General features: G+C 43.3%; 1 protein-coding gene across 1 annotated transcript in view; it reads right to left on the bottom strand.

Moving 5' to 3' along the window:
* ITPR1 (inositol 1,4,5-trisphosphate receptor type 1) overlaps window positions 1-26722 on the bottom strand; it is a 360426-nt gene that overhangs the window by 198955 nt on the left and 134749 nt on the right. The window contains exons 5-11 of the mRNA XM_055414365.2: window positions 20811-20897; window positions 18646-18804; window positions 16547-16645; window positions 15263-15346; window positions 15015-15161; window positions 6029-6124; window positions 4029-4073 (exon numbers count right to left, since the gene is read on the bottom strand). Of these exons, the coding sequence (XP_055270340.1) occupies window positions 4029-4073; window positions 6029-6124; window positions 15015-15161; window positions 15263-15346; window positions 16547-16645; window positions 18646-18804; window positions 20811-20897 (717 nt within the window). The remainder of the gene's footprint in view (window positions 1-4028; window positions 4074-6028; window positions 6125-15014; window positions 15162-15262; window positions 15347-16546; window positions 16646-18645; window positions 18805-20810; window positions 20898-26722) is intronic.

Below are 26722 nucleotides of genomic sequence, written 5' to 3'. Positions count from 1 at the left end.
CGTGTGGCCAAGAAAAATATTTGACATGTCAGACTAGCCCTGAAAAAGTGTTCCTTATTAATCAATTGCCAAGGACCATTCGCGGGGAAAAGGGGCCTCTCCTGCTACATGCGGGATATGGCAGAGACTGAAGACAATCTCTGACAACGAAGGCTGATGAACAACGATGAAAGCTTTGCCACAAAACTGTGAAGGTGCAACCAGTCTCCGAAGCCCATCTGCCAAAGAAGACTGCAGTAGTGTGCCGAGCCTGGTGTCTGCTCTGACAGGCTTCACAAGGTCGCGCTCTGCCCTGTGACTCTGCACCAGATTATTTTTGAAGTTTAACATCCTTGCCAGATGACAGTATCCACCTGCATCTACTAGGAAAACCACATTTCCCTTGTCTCCATCTTGCTTTGCTTGGGTTGAGGCCCTGCTTCCTCTCCAAACGGAATGGAGAAAAGAAAAGCAAGAGAGAATTTCATTCCATGGGGCCTGAAGTTCTAGGATCCTGGGTAAGTCTGCTTTTTTAACCCATCAGAGGCATCAACCTTTGCCTGTTTAAAAAAAAAAAAGGAAGGAAAGAAAGAAGGGAGGGAGGGACACAGGAATGAATAAAGGAAGAAAAGAAAGAAAGCAAAGAAAAAGCAAACAGCTCTTCTAATATCCCACATCGCTGTCTCCCCCCACTCACACTCCCTCCTCTCACACCCTGCTGCTGCTGTTGAGTCACTCGGTCATGTTTGATTGTTCGTGACCCCATGGACTGTAGCCCACCAGGCTCCTCTGGCCATGGAATTTGAGTGGGTTGTCATTTCCTTTCCAGGGGATCTTCCAGGCCGAGGAATTGAACTTGAGTCTCCAGCACTGGCAGGTGGATTCTTTACCATCGAGACACCTGGGAAGCCCTCACGCCCTGTACCTCTATCTGAACAACCCCCTCTTCGTGGTTCTTCTATCTACACTCACACAAACATCGGCTGGAGGACACCAGAGCATCTCCCCGAGCTCCACTCATGAGAAAGCCCTTTAAATGGAATTTGTCCTCTTTGAACCAGTGCTGAACACAACACTCTCAGAAAAAACCCTGACCTGGTTCCGGTGTGAGACTTGGGGCTCAGCTACAGGCTGGCAGTTAACCTCCAAACCAGCCACACATCCAGAGATAAAGGACAGCGGCACTGAGTCCACTGCCCGTGGCCTGTGACTCAGCCAAGCATCCCCGAGCTTGCTGTGTGCGGTCGGCGGGTGCCATCTAGTGGGAGCAGAGGCACACGTGCACAAGGCCGTCAGACCACAGCTATCCTCGAGGAGCTCTTTCTGTCCCTGCGGCATCAAGCCCATGGCTCAAAGGCCACTGGACTCAGAGGAGAACGACAAAGCTGAGTGCAATCCCAGGTAAGACCACAGGTTTGGGTGCCAGTCTCAGGAAATACATGATCAATAAGCAGAATGAGAAACTTCTTCCCAACTGCCAAGGGTACCAGCCAAGAAGAGGGTGCAGGGTGAAGGACCCTCCCGACGTGGACACCTTCCCCTCCAGACACAGGAGTTCATGGGTGCACCGTGAGCCCCCGACACCCCGCCTCCACACGAGGACCCCCACTCATGCAACAACCTGAGCAGCTGGAGCAACGCAGTCCAGATCTGCAGCCAGGCCCGCTGCCACATCGCACTGCCCTGGCACAGAAAAACACGAAAGAGGAGACAGCCGACTGCACTCCCAGAGACCCCAAGGCATGTGGCCAGTGAGAACCACTTCCTGCTTCTTCACGCATCAAATGAAGATTGAAGGACCTGCTCTAACTCCTTCGTGGAGATGCTGGGCAGCCCAGACAAACTGGTGGGGGAAAGGCACTGAAAACGGTTATTATCCTCTGCAACTTACAAATATGCCAAGTGTTTACTAGGGGCCAGGCACTTCATCTGCACAGCATCTCAGTTCATCCTTACAACAAGCATATTGTCTGCATGTACAGATAAGGGAAATCAGTCTCAAAAAGGGAACATAACTTGTCCAGAACCAACAACGCACAAGCAGTGCATCCTGGAGTGGGAAATGGCAACCCGCTCCAGTATTCTTGTCTGGAAAATTCGAAGGACAGAGGCGCCTGGAGGGCTACAGTCCAAGAGGTTGCAAAGAGTTGGACATGACTAAGCATGCACATGGCTATTTTAACGCAAGTCTGAGACTTCCCTGATGGTCCAATGGTTAAGAATCCACCTGCCAATGCAGGGGACATGGGTTCCATCCCAGGTCTGGAAAGAGCCCACATGCTGCAGAGCAACTAAACCTGTGCACCACAGCTAACAGCCTGTGCTCTAGAGCCCGGGAACTGAAACGGCTGGAGTCTGCATGCCTTAGAACCAGTGCTGCACAGGAGGAGGCAGTGCAATGAGCAATCTGCACACAGCATCAGAGAAAACCCACACGCAGCAGCAAAGACCCAGGAGAGCCAAACAAATAAAACAAACAAAGTAAAAATGAAGAAACCCAAGTCTGTCTCTCTCTTCCGCCCTACTTTCGATCCCTCTGCTCTTCCTCCTCCGCTACACACATGCCTGTCTTTCCCTCACACACCAACAGGCTGGGAGAGCAGTCCTGTTCCCCACAGCACTCGAGGTTCACTCGGACATCAGCTCACACTTCAGGAAGCCACAGGTCCCCCTCAAAGTCACCTCCAGGGGAAGTCTTACTCTGTGCAGCCCCAGACAGTGGCACCAAGACCCAAGGAAGCGAGTGACCCAAAGACCATCTTGACTCTCAAAATAAGAAAGGTGCCAGGATGAATTATCTTCTGAAAACTGAGGCCCCTTCCAGTCCAAGTGTTGGAACAATGATCGGTGAGGACAATGGGGGATGATGTGCAGAGACTGCCTTGCCCAGGGGTGGAGAGCGTGACTGGATCAGTGTTTTTTCAGCTCACAGCAGGTTTGGAAGGTCAGCTTTCCAAATGGCTCCAGTAGCGAGCGTGAAGGGCATGAATGGAAGGAATAGGGCCCTCCGGCGCTCCCACAAGGAGTGGAAAGAGAAGATGAACTCCGCCAGCAAGTCCAGGAACTAAGGGCAGGAATTCTCGCTGAGAACTCCTCTGCATTTCTTGAAAAGCTAATCTCTGCTCAAATCTAACTAGAAAGTTCATGGCTTACTGCAGAATTCACAACACTTTTGAAGACAAATACATTGTGTGTTATCTCCACCTCAATCCCTTCATTAAAGTACAATGTTGACACCCAATTTTTTCAAAATTGTACTAAAAGATAATACCGTTAATACCACCTACCAAATTCATCAAGATGATCACACGGACACACAAGATCAAACAGAGCAGCAACTGTTTTGTTTTGGTTCTGTTTTGTTCATCTTAGACAAGAATGAAGCAGTCCACAAGACAACTCCATGACTAACACCCATCATCCCCCTGTAACACAACCACTGCCCTCTTCACACTGTGGACACCAAAACCCCCAAGTCCCTCCATATCAGGATTAACTGGCAACATGGCCTCCAAAGAAAGATCCAGCATTAAAATTCTAACAAGATCTATTTCTGACTTTGCAGAGAGGACAGATAGTTAGACCACTGAGTGCCTAACCAGAGGGAAAGCCTTGTGTGTTACCTCCACGGTTTAAGCAACAGTGTCCACCCTACATGCTCATTTCTTGAAGAAATCTGAGTGAGTCATAGCTTCAGGTCAACAGCAACAGAACATTCATGTATAAAAGGCTGGCTCTACAGAGACCATCACTGTGTCCAACCTAGCAGCATTCCAAGAGATATCTTGAACTTCTGCAACTTAGAGATGGGAACCCCCTGCTAAGCACACAGAAAGAGTATCATGACCGACAGTCTCTTGGACCAATCAGGACACAAGGGGACATGACTGCCGTCAAGGGAAGCACAGAACAAGACCCTCTTTTAGGGCAGTGTACGTCTCCCCTTCCCCAGCACTTAATGACCACAGGGGCAGTTTCTTACATGGGGTTCCAGATCATATGGCCTCACCCTACCAGACGAAGACAAGAAGGCTCTTGCCCATACTTACTGAGGGCTGAAACTCCAGGCATTCTTCCTCAAAGTCAGGGTCTACCTGATGAAAAAGAATCATTAGGAAATTAAAACATCCATTGCTTTCTTAAGGACTCGGCCCTGGCTTGCAGGAGACATCAAGGCCTGCGAACATCTTTCGACAACTCAGAACTGGTCCCTTCCCTCTGTTCACGAAACCAGCATGCCACAGCAACAACAACACACGTCACATGAGTGCAACAGACACAGAACAACAATCCACCAGTAACCGACAGACGGCTCTCAAGTGTAGACAGAGGAACACAAAGAATCCACTGGCAAAGCAACAGTTAAAAGCCTGGAATAAATAAAAGATCAGCATCCAGTCATTGATAATCCTGCTTATTTCGAGCTAGAAATTAAAAAAAGATCTGGCTTTCAGCAAGAGTTACATTCACCCCAGAACATAACAGATAATGCAACAACCTTTGGCAAACCATGTCATCAACATTTCTCAGAGCTGGTTAGCTGGGTCCATTTCCTATGGCTCCATTATAAATTTCAACTTAGTCTTGATCTTCGGCTCTTCAGTATTTCAAAAATCATCAGTTCACACAAGTGTCAGGCATCCCAGAGGGTTTGGCACATTGAGATTGAGGTCAGCTGCCACAGTCTGATGCCCACACATCACCTTGAAAATCTCTGAGCAGTCTCACCAGTGGTACCAGCCAACAGCAGGTTTCTTTTGATGTACGGCTAGAATCTGGTATGAATATGCATCGCACATCTTCCAGCAGATCAGAGTAAAGTGCAACAGCTGTCACACAGTAAGATGGCTCCTTAATTTAATACAAAAATTAAAAGGAAATTTCCTCCCAAGCTTCAGCGTTGAGTCTTGCCTTTCCTCAAATACCCTTCATGGGCATTTAAAATACACTTCCTTGATGTTTTACATTCCTATAAGAAAAGGACCCTGTCGCATCCACTGATCCTGTGAGTAAGCAAGCTCTATAAAATCACCCAATTCTTTATGTGTCTTAATGCTTCTAGCTTTACATACCATGTTTCACTACGGCCGAGTCTTGGTAATTTACCTTAGGATTGGGGTTGGTAAACAGTAAAACGTGGGGAGAGTAGACCCAAGAGCAAAATGGAAAGATAATCCTAAAGCCCAGATTAGTGTGATTATTTTTTTTAAGATCTATTCTCTTAGCCACCTTCAAATATATCTCACCCTTGATCAAGGCTCAAGTTAATGGGTATATAATTTATAGTTGGCCCTCCAAATTTGGTAGCTCAGACAGTAAAGAATCTGCCTGCAATGCAGGAAACCCGGCTTCAATCCCTGGGTCGGGCAGATTCCCTGGAGATGAGAATGGCAACCCATTCCAGTATTCTTGCCTGGAGATTTCCATCAACAGACCATGATGTTGCAAAGAGTTGGATGCAACTGAATGACTAACATTTTCACTTTCTCCAGATTCGCAGTTCCTCCACATCTGCATTCTTCTGCATTCTCAAATTCTACCAGCCACAGACTGTTCAGTTACGCAGCATTTACTACTGAAGAATGTGCTCAGTCATGTCCGACTCTTTGTGACCCCATGGACCATAGTCCACCAGGCTCCTCTGTCCATGGAATTTTCCAGGCAAGAATACTGGAATGGGCTGCCATAACCACAAGTAACTGGACCTGTGCGGTTCAAATCCATGTCATTCAAGAGCCAAATATATACGATACAGTATTATTAACTATAGTCACCATCCTGGACATGACATTCTCATGACAGCACTGTTTTCTAACCGACTTTCTCCCCACATCTTGATCAGAATCCCTGTCAAATGTTAAAATGTGTTCATTATTTTTGCTTCCTGTCCATAAGCAGGGAAATGAGGTGGAAAGAAACAGAGAAACAGAAGGAAAAGCTAGGTAACAGAGCAGCACCCTAAGCCTCTAACTACCCAATGGCTACAGGTAAGTGAGGAAAGATAAGTGCATTACCATGGAAAGAGAAACTCCACAGGGCTGCCACTTACCTCTGCTGCTAAGTAATGCCCTGTAGCAAGATGCTTGAAACGGAAGAGGCTGTTCCAGTACCCTGCTCCTCCCCGACACGGGTCATGTTGGACCACCTGCAAGAGGAGAAATGATCAACAGGAGTGGAAGAAACGTCAACCCATGTAAGGATGACACTGAATCTGAGATATCGCATAGAAGTCACAGTTCAGGAGTGATGCTTACTAGCTGACAAACAATTATCATCTTCCAATAAAACTGCTCCACGTATCTCATGTAATTTTAAGTAATGTTTCTCCAAAGGAGAAGTAGAGTCCCCTAATGAATATGAAATGGTTGTAAAACAAAGTTCAATTGGTTTTCAGATTATTTGCCTTAATCATAAGGACGAAGCTAAGATTCTGGACTTCATCCACAAAAGGTAGAACAAACAAAAATGAATCTCATGAAAAATGGTAACAGCAACCTCTGCAGTCGTGCACTGTGACACATCCCCAAGTCTATGCTCTGAAGCCAGACACTCACAGTGCCTGGAACAATTTACTATAACAATAAATCTACCTAGCATCTGCTCAGGATGGAATACTGGCAATGGGAGTTGGTGCCATACATAATTAGACACTACACACAGTATAGGGACTTGCCACAGACAATGAGAAAACTGTATAAAATAGACAAAACAACTGGGTGCTGATGCTGGATGACACAGAGCCCACAACTGTGCTCTCTGAGGACAGGGAAAGGTGATCTTCATGACCGCTCCAGTTTCTGGCTGGGAGGGCCTCATCGGGTGGAAGCATCAGGGAGGAGAACTCACACGGAGCACTCCAGTCTCAGTGAGTTGGGTACATAGGTCAGAATTCAAGGAGACTGAGGGGAGAATACAGAGCTCCCCAGAAAAAAAGCTCCAGAAATCTGCATGGGGCCTCCTATAGTCTTTGGTTGAACATCAAGCTGCATGTGTGTACAGCGAGACTCTCCCGCTCCCCACCCAAGGCCTAATATAAAATGAGAGGGAAGCTGGAAGCTCAACAATCTGGGAGATCACATAGGGCTAGAAGGTTTCTGACCTACCCAGCTAGAGGACTGATTAGTTGAACATCTGGGGCATTCAGTATAGACAGTGAAAGGGTCATATCTTGGGAGTCTGGGCTAGTACAGCCCCCAAAACAAATGCTACAGTACACGTGACCTAATGAAGCTTTGCAACAAACCTCCAAAGGATCAAAGCAATCCAGAACTTTCTTTGTCTGACAAAACAAAACTTAATACTCTTTAAAGGAAGGCAACAGAATCAAGATATTCAACACAGTGACATCACAATGTGTGGCATATTATCATAAATCAGTGGACAGGCAAGAATCAGAAAAATGTGACCTGTCAGACAGTATCGAAGGATCCAGTTTGTCCATGGGGGTTGGTGGGGGCTGGAAAAATACGTGAGAAATAGTAACCCTCAAATTTCCCATTTTGATGCATATGTACAGATCTCAAGAAACTCAATGACTTCAAAGTAGCATAAATACACAGACACGCACTCACACAATCATCAAGACACATAATAATAAGATAAATGTAAATCAGAAATGAAAAGAAAATTTTTTAAGTAGCTAGGGGAAAAAAACTAGGGCTTTTTTTTTTAAGTAGCTAATGGACTGCAAGGAGATCCAACCAGTCCATTCTAAAGGAGATCAATCCTGGGTGTTCATTGGAAAGACTTATGCTAAAGCTGAAACTCCAATACTTTGGCCACCTCATGCGAAGCGTTGACTCACTGGAAAAGACTCTGATGCTGGGAGGGATTGGGGGCAGGAGGAGAAGGGGACAACAGAGAATGAGATGGCTGGATGGCATCACCGACTTGATGGACACTAGTTTGAGTAAACTCCAGGAGTTGGTGATGGACAGGGAGGTCTGGCGTGCTGTGATTCATGGGGTCGCAGAGAGTTGGACACGACTGAGCCACTGAACTGAAGGGGCAAAAACCTAGGGCTTCCCTGATAGCTCAATTGGTAAAGAATCCGCCTGCAACGTGGGAGACCTGGGTTCGATCCCTGGGTTGGAAAGATCCCCTGTAGGAGGGAAAGGCTACCCACTCCAGTATTCTGGCCTGGAGAATTCCATGGACTCTACAGTCCATGAGGTCACAAAGAGACACGTTGAGCGACTTTCACTTTCAGGGGGAAAAAAAAAAGACAGAAAAGGGAACAAAGAAGAAAAGAAAACCAGTGAATTCACATCAGGAAATAGTGCATGCAAGACAACAATGGATTAGCATCTTCAAGTATGAAAAGAAAACACTGTTTACATACAATTTCACGGTCAACAAAAATACCCTTTATGAATGAAGGCTGCAGGAAGAAATCAGAATCTTTAATACACTGCAGTTTCGAACATACAATAGTGTCAACAAGATAGTGCAGCCTTTCCTCAAAAGGTTAAACGAAGTTACCATATGCCCCACAATTCCACCCCAGAGAGAACTGAGACTCCTCACAGAAACTTGAACATGAATGTTCACAGCAGCAGTATTCGCAACAGCCCCAAAGAAGAAACAATCCAAATGCCAATGAAAAATAAAATATGGTAAATACGCTGTATCCATACAATGGAATATTATTTGACAATAAAAAGAAATGAAATATGGATATGCACGGCAATATGAACGAACTCTGGAAACTATATGCTAGGTAAAAGAAGTCAGATACAAAGGACCACATATGGCAGGATACCATGTATATGAAATGTTCAACACAGGCATATCTATAGAGATAGAAAGTGGAGCAGTGGTTACCAGAGGTGGGGAGGGGGTAAGGCTGAAGAGAAACGAGGTGTGATTGCTAGGAGTCCAGGGATTCTTTTGGATCTACTAAAAACCATGGAGAACTAAACACTTTAAATTTGTGAATTGTGTGATATATGAATTGTATCTCCATGCAGCTTTTATTTCAAAAAAGGAAAAATTTTTTTTTAAATTAAGATAAAATAAAGGTATCTTCACAGACAAATATAAAGCTATTTTCTTGTTTTCAAATAAGAGCTGAGAGAATTGGCCAGTGGCGGACCTGCCCTACAAGAAATGATAAAGAAGTTCTTTCAGTTCAGTTCAGTTCAGTTGCTCAGTCGTGTCCGACTCTCCGCGACCCCATGAATCACAGCACGCCAGGCCTCCCTGTCCATCACCAACTCCCGGAATTCACTCAAACTCATGTCCACAGAGTCGGTGATGCCATCCAGCCATCTCATTCTCGGTCGTCCCGGTCTCCTCCCGCCCCCAACCCTTCCCAGCATCAGAGTCTTTTCCAGTGAGTCAACTTGTTGCATGAGGTGGCCAAAGTATTGCAGTTTCAGCTTTAGCATCAGTCCTTCCAATGAACACCCAGGATCGAGCTCCCTTAAAATGGACTGGTTGGATCTCCTTGCGGTACAAGGGACTCTCAAGAGTCTTCTCCAGCACCACAGTTCAAAAGCATCAATTCTTCGGCGATCAGCTTTCTTCACAGTCCAACTCTCACATCCATACATGACCACGGGAAAAACCATAGCCTTGACTAGACGGACCTTGGTTGGCAAAGTAATGTCTCTGCTTTTTAATATATTATCAAGGTTGATCATAACTTTCCTTCCAAGGAGTAAGCGTCTTTTAATTTCATGGCTGCAATCACCATCTGCAGTGATTTTGGAGCCCAAAAAAATAAAGTCTGACACTGTTTCCACTATTTTTCCATCTATTTCCCAGATGAAAACTCAATTTACACCAAGGAATGAAGTGCTGGAGATGATAACTATGTGGATGAAAGTCACTCAATCATGTCTGACTCTTTGCAACCCCAGGGAGTATACAGTCCATGGAATTCTCCAGGCCAGAATACTGGATGGGTAGCCTTTCCCTTCTCCAGGGCATCCTCCTAACCCAGGGATGGAACCCAGGTCTCCCTCACTGCAGGAGGATTCTTTACCAGCTGAGCCACAAGGGAAGCCCAACTATGTAGATAAAAGACTCCTACTCTCTCATTTTCCCATGTTTTTAGCACACAAATGACTCCTTAAACAAGGCAAAGGAAGTAAAAATGCACTATTGAGTTTATAGCATACATATATATATATATTTATATTCATACAGCGGTAACCCCACGCCTGACGCCAGGGCCGGTGGCCGAGAGGAGCTACCCAACATCCAATAGGCGGTGGCTGCACAGGCGCAGGAGGGCCAACAGGAGCTACTCCACGTTCAAGGTCAGGAGGGGCGGCCTTGAGGAGATACCCCTCATCCAAGGTAAGGTGCAGCGGCTGCGCTTTCTTGGAGCAGCTGTGAAGAGATATCCCACGCCCAAGGTAAGAGAAACCCAAATAAGACGGTAGGTATTGTGAGGGGGCATCAGAGGGCAGGCACACTGAAATCGTAATCACAGGAAACTAGTCGATCTGATCACATGGACCACAGCCGAATGTGGTCCACTGGAGAAGGGAATGGCAAACCACGTCAGTATACTTGCCTTGAGAACCCCCTGGACAGTATCAAAGGGCAAAATGATAGGATACTGAATGAGGAATTCCCCAGGTTGGTAGGTGCCCAGTATGCTACTGGAGATCACTGGAGAAATAACTATAGAAGGAATAAAGGGATGGAGCAAAAGCAAAAACAATACCCAGTTGTGGATGTGACCGGTGATAGAAGCAAGGCCCGGTGCTGTAAAGAGCAATATTGCATAGGAACCTGGAATGTTAGGTCCATGAATCAAGGCAAATGGAAATGGTCAAACAGGAGATGGCAAGAGTGAACATAGACATTCTAGGAATCAGTGAATTAAAATGGACTGGAATGGGTGAATTTAACTCAGATGACCATTATATCTACTACTGTGGGCAGGAATCCCTTAGAAGAAATGGAGTAGCCATCATGGTCAACAAAAGACTCCGAAATGCAGTACTTGGATGCAATCTTAAAAACGACAGAATGATTTCTGTTTGTTTCCAAGGCAAACCATTCAATATTACAGTAATCCAGGCCTATGCCCCAACCAGTAACGCTGAAGAAGCCGAAGTTGAACGGTTCTATGAAGACCTACAAGACCTTTTAGAACTAACACCCAAAAAAGATGTTCTTTTCATTATAGGGGAATTGAATGCAAAAGTAGGAAATCAAGAAACACCTGGAGTAACAGGCAAATTTGGCCTTGGAGCACGGAATGAAGCAGGGCAAAGGCTAATACAGTTTTGCCAAGAGAACGCACTGGTCATAGCAAACACCCTCTTCCAACAACACAAGAGAAGACTCTACACATGGACGTCACCAGATGGTCAACACCGAAATCAGATTGATTATATTCTTTGCAGCCAAAGATGGAGAAGCTGTACACAGTTAGCAAAAACAAGACCAGGAGCTGACTGTGGCTCAGATCATGAACTCCTTATTGCCAAATTCAGACTTAAATTGAAGAAAGTAGGGAAAACCACTAGACCTTTCAGATATGACCTAAATCAAATCCCTTATGATTATACAGTGGAAGTGAGAAATAGATTTAAGGGACCAGATCTGATAGATAGAGTGCCTGATGAACTCTGGACGGAGGTTCGTGACATTGTACAGGAGACAGGGACCAACACCATCCCCATGGAAAAGAAATTCAAAAAAGCAAAATGGTTGTCTGAGGAGGCCTTACAAATAGCTGTGAAAAGAAGAGACGCGAAAAGCAAAGGAGAAAAGGAGAGATATAAGCATCTGAATGCAGAGTTCCAAAGAATAGCAAGGAGAGATAAGAAAGCTTTCCTCAGTGATCAGTGCAAAGAAATAGAGGAAAACAACAGAATAGGAAAAACAAGAGATCTCTTCAAGAAAATTACAGATTCCAAGGGACCATTTCATGCAAAGATGGGCTCGATAAAGGACAGAAATGGTATGGACCTAACAGAAGCAGAAGATATTAAGAAGAGGTGGCAAGAATACACAGAAGAACTGTACAAAAAAGATCTTCATGACCAGGATAGTCACGATAATGTGGTCGCTGACCTAGAGCCAGACATCTTGGAATGTGAAGTCAGGTGGGCCTTGGAAAGCATCACTATGAACAAAGCTAGTGGAGGTGATGGAATTCCAGTTGAGCTATTTCAAATCTTGAAAGATGATGCTGTGAAAGTGCTGCACTCAATATGCCAGCAAATTTGGAAAACTCAGCAATGGCCACAGCACTGGAAAAGGTCAGTCTTCATTCCAATCCCAAAGAAAGGCAATGCCAAAGAATGCTCAAACTACCGCACAATTGCACTCATCTCACACGCTAGTAAAGTCATGCTCAAAATTCTCCAAGCCAGGCTTCAGCAATATGTGAACCGTGAACTCCCAGATGTTCAAGCAGGTTTTAGAAAAGGCAGAGGCACCAGAGATCAAATTGTCAACATCCGCTGGATCATGGAGAAAGCAAGAGAGTTTCAGAAAAACATCTATTTCTGCTTCATTGACTATGCCAAAGCCTTTGACTGTGTGGATCACAATCAACTGTGGAAAATTCTGAAAGAGATGGGAATCCCAGACCACCTGACCTGCCTCTTGAGAAACCTGTATGCAGGTCAGGAAGCAACAGTCAGAACTGGACATGGAACAACAGACTGGTTCCAAGTAGGAAAAGGAGTACGTCAAGGCTATGTATTGTCACCTTGCTTATTTAACTTATATGCAGAGTACATCATGAGGAACGCTGGGCTGGAAGAAGCACAGCTGGAATCAAGATTGCTGGGAGAAATATCAATAACCTCACTTATGCAGATGACACTACCCTTATGGCAGAAAGTGAAGAGGAACTCAAAGGCTCTTGATGAAAGTGAAAGAGGAGAGTGAAAAGGTTGGCTTGAAGCTCAACATTCAGAAAACAAAGATCATGGCATCTGGTCCCATCACTTCATGGGAAATAGATGGAAAAACAGTGGAAACAGTGTCAGACTTTATTTTTTTGGGCTCCAAAATCACTGCAGATGGTGATTGCAGCCATGAAATTAAAAGACGCTTACTCCTTGGAAGGAAAGTTATGACCAACCTTGATAGTATATTAAAAAGCAGAGACATTACTTTGCCAACCAAGGTCCGTCTAGTCAAGGCAATGGTTTTTCCCGTTGTCATGTATGGTCATGTTGGACTGTGAAGAATGCTGATAACCGAAGAATTGATGCTTTTGAACTGTGGTGTTGGAGAAGACTCTTGAGAGTCCCTTGGACTGCAAGGAGATCCAACCAGTCCATTCTAAGGGAGATCAATCCTGGGTGTTCATTGGAAGGACTGATGCTAAAGCTAAAACTGAAATAGTTTGGCCACCTCATGTGACGAGTTGACTCACTGGAAAAGACTCTGATGCTAGGAAAGGTTGGGGGTGGGAAGAGAAGGGGACGACCAAGAATGAGATGGCTGGATGGCATCACTGACTCTGTGGACATGAGTTTGAGTGAACTCCGGGAGTTGGTGATGGACAGGGAGGCCTGGCGTGTTGTGATTCATGGGGTCGCGGAGAGACGGACACGACTGAGCGACTGAACTGAACTGAAAAGACAAGAGAATAACACCAAAAGGACAGGAAGGGAGAAAGAGAAGTAGAGTTGACCCTTTAACAATATTGGTTTGAACTGCACGGGTCCGCTGACACGTGGATTTTTCAATATTAAATATTACAGATCTACATGGTGGGATGGATTCAAGATGCAGAGGAACCAGGAACACAGAGGGCCGCCTATCAGTTATACACAGATTTTCAACCATGCAGAGGGCAAGTGTCCCTGACCCCCACACTGTTAAAGATTCAACTGCATACTACTGTAAAGTTCTTACATCACATGGGAAAAGATTATCACTATGTAAAACTGACAGGGAATATGCTGAAGATGTATAATGAAAACCCTAAATCATGAGGAGAAATGTAAAATACATGGTGCTGTCTTCCTTCTTTTATTGTGAAGGGGCACTTATGTTTCTAAAATCTTCAAGAAGCAAATAAAAAAGGAATAAATTCAGTGTTTCCCTAGGCTCTTCAGAGGGAAAATTGGCAGGAAAAGGTTTTAGGTGGGGAGTAAAAATTAAGACAGCTGTTTCTTCTCAGAATAAAAAATATAGATGTAGAAATAGAAATAAACTACAGAAATAGTTTTATAGTTTATAGAAATAACTTCTATAAAAAAAAAGTAGACTGTAAGTACCCAGAGTTTTTGAATTCTATAGTGCAGAAACTCTCCTCAAAAGGTTGCATGTTTCATTCAACTAATTTGCAAGTGAAGAAGATGCAGTACTTTAAGTTTCTAGAGTCAGTCACAGTGACTTCTGTAGGGTTCTGATATTCTTAATAGTTTTTAGATTTATGAATCAAGTCCCAAGTTCCTACGGCCTGGATATACTGCCCTTCAGGATCTGGTCTCCTAAAACAGTTTCTGTTTTGTTTCGCAGGTCGATCCTCTGCTCCTCCTCAAATGAGGTTACTGAGTTCTAAACCAAGGTTGCCTCCTATTTCCAAGTCCCCATCAGTATCTTACAAGAAGTGACCTACTCCATTCATCTCTTCTTTCTGAACTATAGGTCACCCTGTTAGTAGCAGCTCAGGAAGTCTTTCTTAAACCCTTGCTCAACCTCAAACTCCTTCATCACCTCCGGAGGACAAGGAATGTGCCTCCTATCACCTTCAGGATCCAGATATCAGATGTGCATCCTTCCATCCTGTCACCAACATGCAGTCACCTACTATCATGCTGGTTAGGTACTTGATCACTTGTTGTGATAGGTAACTGAGCAAGGGAAAGAAAAATACAGAAGCAAGAGATGATCGGATGACCCAGAGAAAGGAAATTGGAAATTTTCAGTTGGGAGTTGGCTTACCCTGCATCCTTCTGATATGGCGTGATGTGTGTGTTTCTCTTAGTCATCCCAAGTCATCCCTTGTCCTTGGAACAAGGTAGGTTGAAGTACCTGGATATGACTTTATTCCTATAAACCCACGAGTCCTTTCCCCCTGCCTGCCCTGCCCCATCCCTTACCTCCACCTCCCACAGGGCTTTTGAACTGGTGGCGGACGTGGCAGACTGCCGGCCGGTGGTTCTCAGAAAGACATGCTGCTTCTTCCTGTGCTCGTCACAGGTGAGAAACTTCTCCTGCTCGGCATGGAACAGCCTCACCACGTCACCCTGAAAGTGGACACACAGAGGAGTTAAGGAAAGTGCATTTTAAGGGAGAACTGGAGATGAGCCAAGTGCTTGCTGCCCAGCCAGTCATGTATCCAACTTACTCCCTTTAATATGTCATCTTTGTTGTCACTCCATTTCATGAAAAGGACTATTTTCCAGCTTGTATTGCAGTTGACGGAATTGACCTGAAAGCAAATTTAAGAGTTATTGTTTCACATATCCCTCAACAACGATGCCTTCCTGCCCCAAAGAGCCTCACCTCTATCCAAGAAACAAGATTGGGCTTCAGCCCTCCAAGCCTAAAGACTGACATCATTAAGACCATAGAACTTGCACATTCAATTGACCTGTTAGAGGTTTCTGGTAATAAATGGATAATTTCTACCAATCACTATGTATATTTCAGCTGTGGCTAAGGGAACTAACCTTCTCACCCTTCTAGAATGACATCTTCTTTATTTGCAGCCACTGTTTGTACACTAAAGACATTCACTAATATGTTTAATCCTTAGCAACACCCTAAAAGGGCTTCCCTATTGGCTCAGTGGTAAAGAATCTGTCTTCTAGTACAGGAGATGCAGGGTACATCCATGGGTCAGGAAGCTCTCCTGGAGGAGGGCATGGCAATTCAGTCTAGTACTCTTGCCTGGGAAATCCCATGAGCAGAGGAGCTGACGGGCTACAGTCCATGGGGTCACAAAACGGATGTGACTTAGTGACTAAACAACAACCACCGCCACCCTGAAAAATAGCAATAACCATCCTGTCCATTTCAGAGGCAGGAAAACTGATGCCCAGGGAGACTGGGTAATGAATCTATAGTCACAGAGGCAGAGAAAGGCAGATTCGGGATCTGAATCCATAATATCTGACTCCAGACCTTGTGCCCTCCACCATTAGGCAAATATTCATGTCACAATCAAGCTACTGTCCTTGTGTCCTGTAATTGCCAATTACTTTAAGCAGATGTATTGCCAAAAGCAAGATGTCACTCTTGCAGGGGTGTTCATAGCTACCAATGTAGGGGAATTAGTGAAAGGTTCCCTCTTTAGGGGACCAGTTAGAAAAGGGTGCTCCTCTGGCCAAAAAGAATTGGTGCAAGGGAGCCTCCTCTGGTTTAAGAAATTAGAAAAATGGTCTCCCAGTGATAAAAAGCTTAGCAAACTGAGGCCTGAAGTGACTATCAGCTCCCATTGGCTGAACAGGCTTACACAGCCTCGTGTGACAGGTCTGGCTTAGAGTCTTGGTTTCCTCGCCTGAAAAATGGGTACACTGTCTTGAGTCAGGTCTCAAGTCACTGTCAGCACACCCATGCTCTGGTCCCAGGAAGGCTGATAGCTCCCGCAGCACATGCTGCTCACAAGTCGTAACTGGATTTCTCTTACCTCGTTGCAGCCTGGGTTATCCACCAGCTGATGGCTGCTGGCATGTAAGGGCTGGCCGGCATTCACGGGGTTCAGAACAACCTTGTCACCTATGACCACCTGAAAAGGAAAGGACCCACTGAGCGTTTCACAAAAAACACGTCAGGACTGCAGAATAAGCAGTGGCTAGTTCCGGGAGAAGCCGTTTCAGAGTCTACACAGAAGGCCCAGCTTCCAGCAGGTAGAACGATATGGCACAAAGGCAGTTTTAAAAGCCTGACCCTGACCAGGAGCGGGTGATATTCACAAGATTAAAGGTAAATTTTTGCCCACAATTGTCATTGATTACCTAAAGATGCTTTCAAAGTTAGTCTAAGCAGGAAGAAAAAAGTCCTACCTCTGCTAGATTTAGTTAAGGCACTTGCATAAATAAGCTCTAAGTAAGTTTTAGGGGTAGAAGCAGAATATTGTCTGAAGTAAGTTTTTACCTTTGAGAGAATAAAGCTATACATTTATAAAGCAATGACTTTTATACTTTTTTGAAAAGTCATATTAAGAAATATGTTTTCTATTATGAACTGGTCATACATCCTTATGTAGATATATGTGTATATATATGCGTGTATACATACATATATGCATGTATGCACAGATATACATATCTATTTATCTAAGGCAAAAGTTACCCATGCCAAACAATCTTATCCCCATTATGTCCAACACAGCTTGACACTATCTATTCTATTCCTCTTTCTAAAACAACAGTCACAAATTACTAAATTGATCTCTTAGCCTATGCGTAGATAGATACCCTGTCCTTTGAAAAACATTGTTCTACAAGTATTCAAAAACAAAAAACACTATTCTACAAGGGTAAGTATTCAAAACCATCTAATTTTCACAACCAAGGCACAGATAAAAAGGTAACCTTAAAGGACAGGAAAGCAAAGGACATGCAAGAAATGAAGTTCAGAACAAAGCACCCTTCCTTGTCTCTTATTATGGAAGCGGAAGGAAAAAGAATGGAAAGGATGGTTTCCTAAGATGTAAAACCCATCTCTTCTCAGTTTGATACATTTGGGGAAGACATATTATCAAATTTTCTCTAACTCCAAATGAATTATGTTAAATATATTTTAAAAAATCCAAACCTTTAGCTGAAATGTAAGCTTTTCTGGACTAGTTCTTTTATACTCAGTTGATGATCACTACTGTATACCAACTGCCCGGGGTGGGGGTTGGGGGTGTGCCCTGGCACCAGATGCTTTAGGTATATTGTATATACTTTAATACACATACATATCAACTAGAACATTTTGAAACCACTCAGAGTGTGTATACTTAAATATTAAAAAATGGCAAAATCCAGTTTCAGGTGAAGGCTAGTTGAGCATTTTGGTAAGAATTTCACACTGTTAAAACACATATTTCCTTCGGTAGAAACAACTATTTCAGAATCTTAACAAGGTTGGAAATATTGTTGATAGCATTTATACATAGCGATAGCTAAGTGTATGACCATATTAAGCACACAGTAAGGTAGATAATAAGTATCTGAGGTGGTTCTAAGTGGCCCTGGAAAGGATTTCTAGGGCTTTATAACTTAATGGCCTCCCCTGCCCAGAAGAGGGGCAGCTCGCAACCAACCACAGGCACCAGAATGGAATAAAGAACCCACAGAGCTACTGACAAAGAACAACTGAGGCTGACCCTAACACCCACCTCCTTCTCTGATCAATCTCTGTCTTTTCCAGCCTCTGTTCGAACTTTATTTCCTAAATAGCAAAGCATTTCTACTCCACCACTGATCTAGGAGGAGGGGGATAGTCCCCAGGACAGTAATACATGACAGCGGATTTTGTGGTGAAGTTACCGAGGTAATGGCTGCCTGTGTGAATTTTCTCAGAAGCCCAGTAGGAAAAATAGAGCTACTGTATGTAGGTCACACTTCACTCCAAATTTCCCTGTTTCCCAAACACTGGTTTCCATAGTGAGTCCCTTCTCCTCCTACAGGATAAGCCTCTGGCTCCAACTTTAAATTTCTCCTAGTTGACTCAAGCACGCAGTTATGGTTGGAGGCCTGGCACGGAGCACTCCCAGGGCTGGGAATGTGCACTCACGCTGTCTCCGATGGATCGCAGCTTGTAGAATGGCTGAATGTAAAACCAGGACCCTTCGTTTCCAGCCTCATCCAATGTCACTCTCATGGCGTTCTTCTCCAGCAGAGCCGGAAGCCTCTTATTCACAGTTAGGTATTTATTACTTTTCAGATGCAGTAGCTGAAAAGCACCAAGAGAATAAGGTGCCTGTCAGCATGTCTCTGAATCTTTACCATTTCTCTTTCAGCCATATAAAATATGTATCAAACATTCCTCCCACCACTGAGCTGCCTGTGAAGTTAGAGAACCACAGAAGTGCCTAGGGCAAGGGGATGATTAGAAAAGGAGGAAGAGCAAAGGGAGCAGAAGTAGAAGGAAGAGAAGAAAATTATTTTCCCCCCAAAACAGCCTTGGACAAGATGGATGTCACACAGGTAAAGAGCGCTGTCGGATAAAATAGCACTCTGGCCATTGGTTACCAGGAAGGGGTTGAACCCCAGGTAAAGGGTCTGAAGAACTGTATTCTGAATATGCCCTGACCCAAAGGTGGAGCTAAGGGCACTTTCGAACAAGAGACACAGTTCAATTTAATAGAGGACCCCATTAGGGGGATTGTCGATTCATTTGAAAAAAACATGACTGCTATGGATTTCCACCTTGAATTTCTAAGCACTCTGTTCTTAATACTTGGCAAGTGGGTACATGAAAGGGATGGAAAGACTGAAGATCTAGATGGGAAATGTCCCACAGTAAGTCTAGACCAGGAAGAGTTGACCAAAGCTTCCCAACTCAACAGGCTGTAAGAGAAGATGGAAGGGAATATGAAAGCTTGTCCAGTCTCTGGAGACATGATAAGACTAGCATGAGACACCAATGCCAACTGCCAATATCCCTCTTTCCAGGCTCACAGATAGTTTGTAGAACACTCCCAGGAGGTTTACAAACTGCCAGGGTTACTGGAAGTAGAGGAATAACTTGTCTGATCCATGAGCCTCTGACATCCCCTAGCCATGACACACAAGGGGAAATTAATGCCTTCCCAAGCCTTCCTTCTTACTCTGATGAGTAGCCCTGATCTTCAATGCACCTGCTGAGGTGTTGGATTTGGATGGTTTGTAACCTGATATTACCTATTGGTAGATGTCAAGATCTAGGGGAAATAAGAAATATTAGGTAATATGTGTTCAGCGGATACTCTGTGACAGGTCCCTCTCAATCATCATAGGCAGTAGACACCGTTATTATTACCATTTGTGAGTAAGACAACTGAGGTGTGGCAAGAATTCTTGCCCTAAATCTCAGAGGAGAAAAAGTGGGAAGGAACTCCTCTGTCAGTTGTAAATTTAATATTAGCATTAGTAAAGAGAGGCAAAGTTTAGGAGTTTAGAATTAACACAGAGACACTATAATATATAAAATAGATAAACAACAAAGACCTACTATACACGAAACTATATTCAACATCTTGTAATTACCTTTAGTGGGAAAGAGTCTGAAAAAGAATGGATATATATAACACGTATGTGTATAACTGAACCACTTTGCTATATACCTGAAACTAACGCAACATCGTAAACTAACTCTACTTCAATTTTTTTAATGGTTTTTTAAAAGCCATATTTGGCACTGGACTTCCTCACAGACTGTTTCCTGCAAGGACAGACCCAGGTGGACTTCTTCTTTCCAGCAAAACCTGTAGTAGCTATTTCTTAAATTGTATCTAATCCTTTCAAATTTAAAGGTACCAGAGATAAACAAGTAAACCTCATGACCCATTAGGTAAGACTTGAGACTCATCATCCAGTATTCTACCTGAAGATACAGAATTGCTCTTATTACTTCCGGTGACCAGCCCTTGAATCAGTTTTTACCAAATATGAGGAACTTTCAAGGAATACAAGTTAGGCAAGACCTCAACAGTCACGCTCCTCTTGAGATAGGAGCGTCCCATCTAAAAACTGTGGACAGCCTAAATTAACAGCTTCCGAGAAGTGGACTCTCACACTGAAAAAGAACCGACTGGAAACCCAAGAGCCCAGCCCAACCAGAAGAAATGCCAGACCTTTTCCAATAAACTGGCCGTCTCCATGGAGTTTCATGTGTCCAAATAGGGTTTAGTGTGCTTGCTTTTCGTTTCACTCTCTGTAATGCTTCCGCTCCGTGACAGAAGTGTGGTTTTGACCTACCTGGATCACGTTGCCATACTGGATCACAGTGCCCAGCAATTTCCTGTTTTCAGTCTCATTCTGCTTCTTTTCCAAGTCTGCAGCATGCTGTTTATGGAGGAGGAGGAGTGGTCACAAAGGGGTGACAATGGGTTTCATTTCTCTGCTGTGATGCAGAACCAACATAGCCAGTTCATACAGGAACCTCAGAAATAAGTAAATATGAATACCTAAGTACACCCAGAGGCTAAGTGCAACAAGCAAGGGGTTTAACCATCCAACCCACTATGCCTTTGCTTGTTGGCCTTTTTGACTTTTCAAAAATGTGTTCTTTCTTTTAAGGACTTCACAGATATCTGCTTAGGGTAAGACTAAGTCAAAAGTTTATATATTTTTAAAGAAAACAGGGTAAGGTTGGAAGGGAAATTGCATAGCCCTTTTATGATTTGCAAAGGTTGTCTTTATGGCTCTGGAGTAAAATAAAAGAGGATTTAAATACTGGTTTTGGGACCTGAATGTGTTATTTAACATCTGAGAGCCTCAGTTACCTCCTCTGTAAAACGAAAATAAAAACAGTACTCTCACCTCATAGGAATCACTTAGCAAAGTATCTCCTCACAGAAGGATTCATGGAGTGTTAATTTTTATCGTTATATACCAATTATAATTTATGTAATTTTCATGGCAGTTCCCTGAGGAGAAGATGATTATTCTAATTTAATAAAGAGGAAACAGACTCAGAGAGATGAAAAAGTTTGGTTGACAATCATAATGAGTTGAATGATGGCTACTAAAGGAGTTCATATTGTTTTCTCGACTACTATGTATATTTGAAACTTTGCTTAATACTGTCATTTAAAAAAAAATTACACAGCTATTAAGTAAGTAAGAGACAATCTCACACCCACATTTGGGTCAACTCCAGATTGATACAGTCACAAATGATGCTGGAGATGTTACTAGCCCAACCTTGGCAGCCTAGGGAACATGATACAAATACAGGGTTTCCAAAACAGTTGGCCAAGGCCACCAACCGGCACAGTCCTTTTTTCTTCATTTCCCTGTAGAAGTTAGTAAGGACCGTTAACATATTATAACCATGCTCAAGGGGAACTAGTTTCATCGTAGGCAATTAAACTGCTATTCCAACCCCTTACTCCCAAACCCAGACTAAGTAAAACCAAAGTAAAATAACAGGGATTTCTTCTAACCTGATGGGTGATAAATGCATGATGATGAGCAGTAGTATCCTTCAGAAGCATTTCCAATGTTCTCCTCCTAGAGTCTACCCCTGGCCTTGAGACAAGATGCTAGAGATGCCACGGGGTAATGGGCTTCCTTCCCAGGTCCCCATTTCCACAGGACTCTTCAGACCTGGTCGTGGTTCCACCACTGACCAACTTTACCATCTTGGCCAAGTTATTTCATCTCACCGAGCCGCACTCAGCACTCTCATCCACAAAGTGAGGACAAAATAAGCCTCTTCCCCACCCTGCTCTCTCTCATCATAGAGATACGAGAAAAGGCAAACTAGACACCAAACAGGCATTCAATACATTTTAACCGTGAAGTTGTTATGCACAAGTTCCTGTAACTAAGTAATGTCCTAATGATGAGAATTTTGAAAAGTGGGAAGTTGGCTGGATGAAGAATCCTCCCATTTCCATTAAGCTCAGCATCCACTCCGCCTCTACTGGAAGATAGGTATTTTTAGGAAGGCATATCTTTTGAGAAAAATAAGCTGCAGGCAGCAATCCTAAACTGGAAAGAAACTACATTAAAAGAAGGTAAGGGTCTGCCTATGTTCATACAGATGACTGCAAGTTTACCCTACATATCTCAACCCTTTAAAACAATGGTCTATTCAGAGGCTTCCCTCTTGCTCTTTTGGAATTAGTTACCAGTCTGCTGTTCTCATGTACAAAAAGGTAATATTCACTGGTTTCAAGACACATCCAGAAACAATAGCAGTGCAGACACCATAGCCATCCTTGGCATGCAACTACCTTGGGCACGGTTCTCCCCCACTCTCTCTTTCTCTCCACAAACACCTTCCCTTCACTTCCTCCCACCTCCCTTCTCCCTGTTTTCATGCCCGAGCTGTGCCCTCTCCAGAGAGCTCTACAGTAACCACAGGTAATTTCCAAAGAAAAAAACACCACTGGACTGAATCTACATAGAAGGCAGATTTATACTTTGGAGAAAGCCATTTATTCTTTCTGCCAAGCACTTCTCAGCTAATAAGGACAGGAAATTGGAGAAAACAGAAAAAAAAGAAAAAGAAAAAAATCAAAGGGTGGAAAAATCAATGAATTAAGGAAAATAAAACAACATTTTCCCAACAAAGAGGCTTCTTTTGTTTTTTTCTGCTCAACATGTCACACTGAAAGGATCCATCTTTAGAGAATTTTAAAGTAGTGTTTCTTGGACTTAATAATATAAGGGCTCCTGGTTAAGAGGGGAAATTCTCACGGATATTCCTCTGACTCTCAAGGATTTCCAGTAGCTTCAATCTAAGAAATATTAATCTAAAATATTAAGTTCCTGCCTATGCTCAGACTAAGCATAAAAGTGGTAATCCAATGGTCACTGGCATATCTAAAAGAAAATGTCAGATTAGTCACCAAGAAGGCCCAGATTTCATATTTAAGACTAATTCAACACCAGTAGCTCTAAAGATTAAAGGGTATTTCCCTAAAAACATACAAAAGGTAAAATTAGAAGTGAAAATATACAACTGGAAAATAAATATCTAAGAATATCAAGTATCATATCTGAAACTCCATTAAAAGATTTAATGATAACCAAGGCCACACATAACTACTAAGTAAACATTCCATGAATGAAGTTTATGAACCATTCTAAGAATTCAGTTTTGCTGCAAGAGTTCTTTGTTTAAGGAGAAAACTCTCCCATTCATGTCATCTTTTACTAAGTGCATAAATACTGTATATGTGTTCATTTGAGTTCACAAGTCAGTCTTTAGGTAACTCCCTCCACGCAATAAATTAGTTCTCTTCCCTCAGTTTTACGGATGTAACTGACATATAACTTGTCTTTCAGAAAAAAAAAAACATCCACCACGATTTTTAGCTTAACAGGTAAAGCAAAAGGTTGATAAAAAGGAAGTAAGGTACAACCTATACCCAGGCCCACTGATCAAGGCTGCTTTAACCTTGGAAAAAACATATTAAATCTCTCAAGTGTATTCTAAAGATGCGTCCACACTGTAAGACAGTGGATTTGTACCACCCTTCTGAAGGATAATCTGGCAATATCCACCAAACAGTTGGTCAATGGGCATAACTTTGACTTAGTCATCTTTTTTCCAGGAATTTCTTCTAAGAAGTAAACAGGCATGCACACGAGACCATAACCACTTTTTTTCCCCCAGAATGGAAAAAAATTGTCAGGATCCTAAGTATTTCTGAACTCCATAGGGATTGGATATCTAAAATTACTGTACTGCTATACCATGGAGTTATCAAGTAGTCATGAAAAATACAGAGCTACTTATTTATTCATGACATAATAAGTGGGGAAATAAGCAGGTGAAAGAAACAGAAGCAAGACGGCACGCCCCCATTAACACTTTAAGATACAGAGATACAGGAATAATAGGGGGTTGGAGACTGGGACACACACCAAATATAAAACCAAGATTATCTTTGAGGTGTAAGATTTAGAGAGCATACCATTTTTTTCCCCTTTTCTTACTCATGTGTTTTTGGAATTCACTTCTTACAATACTCACATGTCATTTTTTCAGAAGCATCTTCATCCTATCTGCATGGCAAGAAGCCTGGGTTTTTAAAAAGCTTTATGTGCAAAACAGAAATAGAGACACAGACGCAGAGAACAAACGTATGGACACTAAGGGTGGGGAGGCAGAGTGGGACGAACTGGGAGAGTGGGACTGACATATACACACTCCTGAGTATAAAATAGATAACAAATGAGAACCGGCTATACAGCACAGGGATCTCTACTCAGTGGTCTGTGGTGATCTAAATGGGAAGAAAAATCCAAAAAAGAGGGGATATATGAAAACATATAGCTGATTCACCTTGCTGTACAGTCGAAACTATCGCAACATCATAAAGCAACTACACTCCAATAAAAATTCATTTAAAAATAAAAGTAAATAAAAAGCCACCTTAAATGTGTTACCTTTTCAATATTTAAGAATCCCAATAAAACAAGTACCTGTTGCTCTTTTCCTTGCACAACAACTTGAGGACAGTTCAGAATGTCTATCTAAGGAAGAAATGGCACTCTAAGCTATGCTCTCTACCCATTATTTACCATGGACATCACCGTGTTTCCCTAAGCAACATCAAGGTCAGTCCCATCACAGTCACCTGTTATCTTATTTCAGAAATAGAGAAACCATTATTACATTACCACAGAGAGGTCACTGGAGCAGTGAGGAAAGGTTATTTAAGGTCAAAAAACTCTGAATTACATAACATGATATTGAATTAAGGCTTCTGAAAATAAGCAATGCAGGACCCAGGCTTCAGATGACAATCAAGACTCATCACTCCTCTGGTTCTTTCCAGCTTAAAGTAACAGATCATTTCTCAGAACCAAAACAAGGTAGGTGCTATTTCAAGGTAACAGATAAAAACGCTGTCAGGAAATGTAGTCAAGGCCCGAAGAACAAATTACATGATTTGTTAAGGGTGGGGGGACCTCATTCTGCCAAGAGTCTTGGGAAATCATGACCAGGGGGCTTAAAATCCAGTTCTCCCTGAAAGAACAGGCACACACGGCAACCAGCCACTAGATGTCATTGTCCTTCAGAGAGCTGGTGGCATGTTGCACAGCCTAGGCAAAAGGAAGTCAAAGTGGTCTAGACAACTAATTCCTTAAATGGCATTAATTTAAAATAATCTGACCTTTGATTGGGGTGCTCCACAGTAGTTGACAAAAATAAAAATGAAAACCCCCTGGAGACCGGCCATCCACCCCCAAAGGCAAGCGGCTTCCCAAAATACAGCATTTTAATGACGACACTAGAACATGTGAATGACTTTCAGACACGAGCGGGGAAAAAAATGTCCAACTAAGCAAGGGAAGCAGGAACTGCACAGAGTAACTAAGACCCAAAAGTCACATTAGTAATCCTAAATCAGGGGACAGCGCTGGTTTCCTTTTAAAATCTATTTAAAGCAAGAACAGCATGAAAGAGAACATTTGTTGCTTGTTTGGAGTTCAAAGTTCTCGGTCACCTTTAGGATTACATTTTTCAACTGGGTAGTTTTTTTCAGCGTTCATTTGTGGGAAGGAACGTGAAAAGGAACTGCTGATGAGACGACATGTGTATCACAGGCTGTGGATGGATGGCCAAGAACGTCACGCCGCCTGGGCCATTCTGGTTTTGGTGTTGAGTGTGGGTTTTAAACATGAATGGAATTAGCTGCCAACATTTCTAAAAAAATGAAAGATAACACATCAAAGCATAGGCCCTTCGTTTCTCTTTATATGTGATGGCAGCTCTAGGCGCACCTTCCCAAGCAGCAGCAGCTGGGAGGTGGAGGTGTCCTCAGACCTACACACAGACACAAGCCACTGAGCGGGCTGGCCCACCAAGACCCCTTTGTTCCAAATGGTTTCCTGCGTGGCCATGAGGAACCTCAATTTACATCCCTTGCTGTAAATAGTGTAGAAGAAACAGTTTGAGATGTATTAAGAAGATATCAGGCTTCCCTGATGGCTCAGTGGTAAAGAATCTGACTGCCAACGAAGGAGACGCAGGTTCTATGCCCGGGTTGGGAAGATACCCTGGAAAAGGAAATGGCTATCCAATTCCATGGAGAGAGGAGCCTGGCATGCTGCAGTCCGTGGGGTCACAAAGAGTCGGATGCAACTTAGCAACTAAACAACAGCAGCAAAAACTCACTGAATATAATCATTGTTATTAGAGAAAA

This window comes from Moschus berezovskii, chromosome 24 (assembly GCF_049115385.1).
Source record: "Moschus berezovskii isolate FMDL1 chromosome 24, NW_MosBer_1.0, whole genome shotgun sequence".
Lineage (NCBI taxonomy): Eukaryota > Metazoa > Chordata > Mammalia > Artiodactyla > Moschidae > Moschus > Moschus berezovskii.
The sequence above is the reverse complement of the archived record's forward strand: the minus strand, read 5'-3'. Positions and strand labels throughout refer to the sequence as shown.